Below are 6,384 nucleotides of genomic sequence, written 5' to 3'. Positions count from 1 at the left end.
TTTTCCCCACACCCCAATTTGATTCAACTGCATTAAATTTTTGTAAAGCTTTTTTTTTCCTCAAGAACAAATTTTCAACCTCTTACTTTCCAGTATCTGTAGGTTGGAAATAATAAAAAGGAAGACCTTCTGAAAATCAGTGAATATTAGTTACGAAAGGGAGAACTTCAATACATGCATCTGGTCAAGCTTATCAATGAAAAAATACTGAGGGGGGCCAAGGCTTTCCTGTTTTGTGGCAGCAACCAAAGCACAAAATGGTGGAGATGACCAAACGAATGAGGAAGGAGAAACCTGATGATCTGAGGTTAATGTAGTTCCATTTTAATAAAGGACAGTTCTACGAACCAGGTTTCTCCCTCCTCATTTGTTTGGGTATCTCCAATGTGTTTCGCTTGCATGGACATGCAATCCAGGCATATACAAAAAAAGCATTCTAGGTTAATTCCCTTATTTGTCCTGTTTGTCTGATAAGAAATGATAAGTAGAAGTAGTAGTAGTACTTTTCTACGCTTTGTAAGAAATGCTGCAAGTTGGCATTATTGAATGACCTCACGCAGTTGTGTGGCTGATTCATGCTACTTGTAAACTCAAGAATTATGCCCTCTTAATCTACAGTTCAATTCTAGTTTCATTGGTTTTAATATTTATAGGTGCATTTGTTCTATATAAGTATCTCTTCTTATGGGAGGCATGAAAAGTAAAAAAAAAAAAAAAAAACCCTACATCATCAATTTTTACCTTTCTTGCAGAATAAATTTTGAAAGGTACCACACATGAACGTTCTCCCTCCACTATGAATGTTGATGTGTACTCTGTAGCCATGCAGTCCATAGTTAGGATCAACATCATCTAGATTCGGCTGATGGGGGGGCAAGGTGACTGGGCTTAAAAAGAAAAGAGAATTAGGAAAAAGATATTATGAATCACAGGATCCATAAAACACTCTACTCAACAGTATGTGTTAAGGTTTGAAAGGCCTTGTTGGTTAACAAGATGGTACCCATAAAACAATTTCAGTTAAAAGTACATTTTTAAGAAAGGAACACGTGGAAGCTAAAAATCTCAGCGGCTAGTTGACCACCATTCAACTGTTTTTACAGACTCAAACTCTCATTATTCCTAGTGACTGTCTCAAAGTTCAGTGACATGCAACCAGGATCCTTCTGGACCCTCTGTCATGGATTCTTTAAATCTGGCCACAGGCCATCTCTTGTAGCACCCCAGGTGAGAACACAAATGATTTAACTTGGTGACTGAAGCAGAGATCTTCAGGAAATGTGCAGCACTGATACCAAACCATGAGGTCAGCCATGCAGATATTTCTGTTATTGCTATGGTTCAGAATGTGACTTCATAGAACTTTCCCAGAAATATAAAACAGTAGCACAATAGTTAGGCTGCCATCTTTTATATTAATGGAAACAAACTGAGACCTAGTTAAACTGTGCCAATGATATATTGTTAAAGACATCACCCTTTGTTCTATCCTGGGCACATGGCTAACATATGTGCAATTGCATCAGACACCATATAACAGGGCTCTAAATCTGGATATTTATAAAATGTTAACATGTCCATATAAGCAGATTGCATAGACTGCTTTACAATGCCCAGGTAACCAGATCCAGTGTGGACAATAACAGTAGATTAAAGTATGACAGCTCACAGAAACAGTCTTCAAAAGTGTACTATTAAATAGTTCCTCAACCCATTCAGCATACTACCACCACATAGGAACAGCAGAAAAATAGAGCCAACAAGCAATCGACAGTGATAAACAGAAAAACAAAAACAGAAAAGGCTTATGGGTACAGATTCATAATTGACAAAGAGGCATATTTTCAAAGCACTTAGCATTCCAAAGTTCCATAGGTTTCTATGGAACTTTGGAAGGCTAAGTGCTTTGAAAATGAGCCCCAAAGATTATGAAATAGCAGCTTTTATTTATATATATCTTAAGTTAAAGATTGCCATTTGTTAAAGTTTATTTCTGCAAGAGTCAGGACATTACAGATTTTTAAAAACCAAGCCAAGTAGGAGATAATTTCATAACAGGCTGCCTACATTTTACAAAGACACACAGATGACAATCAGGCTTATTTTCGAAAGAGAAGGGCGCCCATCTTCCGACACAAATCGGGAGATGGGCGTCCTTCTCTCAGGGTCGCCCAAATCGGCATAATTAAAAGCACTTCAGCCTGGGTCCGCCGGGCTGAAGTGCACTGCACCCACTAAAACTGCTCCATGGACCTGCATACTGCTGTCAAGGAGCTGTGTATGACATTTGAGGCTGGCAAAAAAATTGTTTTAAGTTTTTTTTTAGGGTGGGGAGGGGGTTGGTGACCACTGGGGGAGTCAAGGGAGGTCATCCCCGATTCCCTCCGGTGGTCATCTGGTCAGTTCGGGCACCTTTTTGAGGCTTGGTCACGAAAAAAAATGGACCTAGTAAAGTCGGCCAAATGCTCGTCAGGGACGCCCTTCTTTTTTCCATTATTGGCCTAGGATGTCCATCTGTTAAGCATGCCCCAGTCCCGCCTTCGCTATGCCTCCGAGATGCCTCCGTGGACTTTGGTCATCCCCGTGATGGAAAGCAGGTTCGGTGAGCTCTGGAGGAAGTGCTTCGACCAAACTGGACAGTTGCCTCACCAAGTTCCACAAGTGGATGCTCGTGTAGAGCTGGTAAGTTTGGATCTTGGCGGCAAGCATAGCGGCCTGATACGTTTTCCTCCCACAAGAATCCAAGGTCCTAGACTCTTTGCCTGGGGGTGCCAAGGCATAGTCTCTAGTATTCTTGGCTCTTTTGACAGCAGAGTCCACCACCATGGAATTGTGAGGAAGTTGGGCCTTCACCATTACTGGTTCTTCATGGACTCTGTACTGGGACTCAGCTTTTTTGGGAACTACAGGATTAGATAGAGGGAACGACCAGTATTGCATAAGAACTTCCCTGAGTGTGTTATGCAAGGGGGCCATTGCAACCTCTGTTGGCAAGAGAAGGATAGTCCAAGACCTCAAGCATCTCGGCCCTGGGCTCATCCACAACCTCCACAGGGAAAGGAATGTCCTTGGACATTTCCCGAATGAAGGAGGAAAAAGGAAGACTCTCAGGTGGAGACAATCTTCTTTCAATCGGTGGAGTAAGATCAGAGGGGACCCCATATGACTCTTCCTCCGAAAAGTACATGGGATCTTCCTCCTCCTCCCACGAGCGCTCATCCTCATCATCGGTGTTGGACAAAAATTCTCTAAGAGCAGCCCGAACCTGTCTCAACATCGAGGAACGACGACCTCGAGGGGAATGTCGAGAAGTCGACCCCTGCCTGGACTGCGACAAAGCTTTCTCTGCCGACGTTGAGGGAGAATCGACCTGAGTGGCAGCCAACGTCGAGGAACCTCACCACAGGCGAAGGCCCAGATGCCGCTTCCACAGTCGATGCAGGAGGAGCAAGCACCCCTGGCACCGACACAGACTGGTGTAGCAATCCCTCGAGAAGCTCTGGAAGAAGGGCCCTGATGCGCTCGTAGAGAACCTCCATCGGAAAAGGCTGCGGGGCTGGTGTAGGAGCCAGTGGCAGAATCTCAGGGGGCTCGTGAGCCGGTACCAAGCTGCCGGAAGACGACGCATCTGTCCTCTCGGCGCCGACGCTTCTCAGATGCCGAATCCCTCGGCTCCCCGGAGCTCTCGGTACCGTGTCTGGAAGGAGAACGATGATGGTGCTTCTTAGCCTTCGCTCGACACCTGTCATCGAGACTCCTTGGTGCCGAAGAAGAGGACGTGGAATCCTCATGCCTCCTCGGGGCCGGGTCCGACGAAGGTCGGTCCCGGGGGGCCTGCATAGCAGTAGGCCTCGAGACAGGTGGAGACCCACTCGATGCCTCGCTGCTCCCAACATGGTGTTGTCATTCGGCAGCCATTACCTGTGCTCTCGATGTCGATGCTTCCCTCAATGTCGCCGACCTCGGTACCGATGTCAATGCCAACGTCGAAGGACCGGATGGATCAGCAAAACGTCTTTCACGCTGAGCCTCTCGAGACACCTGGGTCCGCTTTTTCATTAAAGAACATAGCTTACAAGCAGCTGGAAGATGATCGGGCCCAAGGCACTGGAGACACCACGCGTGGGGGTCGGTACCCGAGATGGTCCAGTTGCACCAAGTACAAGGCTTGAAGCTGCTGGGTGTCCTCGATGACATGGACGGAAAAACAGCGGCTGCGAAATTAAAAGACGCGATTGTGCCAATAAAAAAGGCACAAAAAAGAGAAAAAAAAGGGTAAACCCGACCGCGCGGCCAAAACAGGGCCGCAACTAAAAGAAAGAAAACTTACAACAGGGAGAAAAAACTACGAAAATAAGGGAACTAAATTTTTTTAAAAAAAACTTTTTTTAAAGTTTTTTGGAAGTTAATGAAAATAGAAAAAAACTCACGCGCAATCCGCTGGGCCAAAGGCAACAGTGAAACAGAAAAAAAACTCAGTGTTTACCAGCGTCATGGAAAAAAAGCAACTGAGGGGCTCACGCTCGTGTCGCGAGCAGGAAGCCGTTCACGCATGCGCGGTGCGCTCTGCCCGCGATGGAGCGTTCGAGAGACTTCTTTGTTTGCTCTCAAGTTTTTGCCGGTCTCCTGGGCCATCGCGGACAACGACCCAATGGTGAGAATAATCAGCCTGCTTGTCCTCGGAGAATGTCCTTTATTGAATAGCTTTCTGAATGACTCGACATAGGCCGTGTTTCTGCTAAACTGCCTGCATCAGGACTCTATATAAAAATAGAAAACATCCACAGACATACACATAAATATATAACCCAAAGGCTATGAATACAATAAATAAAAGCAAATCATAAATAAATTAAAACACTGGAACATGAGAAACCTTAGAAAGGGTTGCAAAGGAAGGTGCTATTAAAAATCTATAAAGATCGTGTATCCAAAATGCATTTACTATTAGTGAAAAAGAGCGTGATTACCATTGACCTATCCTATATAATAAAACGCACCTCCAACATTCTGAAGCTGACTGCATGGCTGAGGCATTCCTGTTCTCTGTATCCATCTCCTGAATTGACATCACGTACTTCCGGTTCGTCACAAGCAGAAGTGACCAACCACACGAGGTTTCTCGGCTTCAGAACGTTGGAGGTGCATTCTATTAAATAGGATTGGTCAGTTCCTTGAAGCACAGCCAGAGCTCAGCGTCCTGCACAGTAACGCTCAGACACCAGAGAGAGAGGGGGGGGGCCTGACACCAGAGAGGGAGGGGGGAGGTATCTCTGTCACACACACACTCTCTCACAGTCATTGTCTTTCTCTCTCTCACTCTATGTCTCACGCTGTATCACATTCACTCTCTCTGTGTCACACAGTCACTCACACACTCTCGGTCTCATACACTCAGTCTCACAGAGTCTGTGTCTCACACACTCTCTCTTACACACACTGTATCTGTGTGAAACACACTCTCTCTCTCACACTGTCTCTCACATGCGCACTTGCACACACTCTCATTCTCACACACACACACACTCTCTCTCTCACACAGACACACTCACATCCAGACTCGCTCTCTCTCTCACACACACTCGCACATTCACTCTCTCTCACACACAGTCACTCTCACATACACTCTCTCAAACATACACACTCCGGGGAAAACCTTGCTAGCGCCCGTTTCATTTGTGTCAGAAACGGGCCTTTTTTACTAGTACAATAATAAATATAGTAAATATACAGAACTCCACCACATAGATTCTGAACTGTCTTAAAATAACTGTTTGTTATACTACTACCATGTTTTATCATTATCAAAATCCTGCTGTAACACTAAATGTTCATTTTCTGATATATGTCCATTACTCATGATGTATTGTAAGCCACACTGAGCCTGCAAAGAGGTGGGAAAATGTGGGATACAAATGCAATAAATAAATAAATAAGTAATTGCCTAGACACAAACAAGAAAAAAAAAAGAGAGAGAAGTGTCAGTACATGTTTAAATTATGGTACGCTGTAGCAAAACATGAGTGGCTATCTCAGAAATTGAGGTCTGGAGAATCAGAGGTAACTAAGTCTGATTCCCCTCCCTATTCAAAGTCTCATGTTATGGCACCTTTGACACGGGGGAAAAAAACAAAGAAGGAAAGAAGAAATTTCCATGAATGAAATAAGCCACAGAGCAAACACAATGTGGAGTCAGTCAGTCCAAGTAGTAACCAGATGATTCTTTATTAAAATCAGCAGCTGTAAATTCAGGAAGGCCCGACAACTGTTGTGAGCTGGTCACCCTTCCAGACTCCGGCCAGGGCTGACCCTGCTTAGCTTCCTCCAGACACAGACAGACAGACAGACACACACACACGGTCACTGCTGGGCTCTAGCCTTCTC

The 6,384-nt window shown here is 44.9% G+C and overlaps 1 protein-coding gene across 1 annotated transcript in view; it reads right to left on the bottom strand.

Annotated features, from left to right (window-relative positions):
- Positions 1–741: 741 nt before the first annotated feature.
- LOC115459014 (F-box only protein 15-like) overlaps positions 742–6,384 on the bottom strand; it is a gene marked incomplete at its 3' end in the record, with an annotated part of 142,680 nt that continues 137,037 nt past the window's right edge. The window contains exon 7 of the mRNA XM_030188873.1: positions 742–887. Within this exon, the coding sequence (XP_030044733.1) occupies positions 742–887 (146 nt within the window). The remainder of the gene's footprint in view (positions 888–6,384) is intronic.

This window comes from Microcaecilia unicolor, unplaced genomic scaffold (genome assembly GCF_901765095.1).
Source record: "Microcaecilia unicolor unplaced genomic scaffold, aMicUni1.1, whole genome shotgun sequence".
NCBI lineage: Eukaryota > Metazoa > Chordata > Amphibia > Gymnophiona > Siphonopidae > Microcaecilia > Microcaecilia unicolor.
This window is presented reverse-complemented; position numbering and strand designations above follow the sequence as displayed.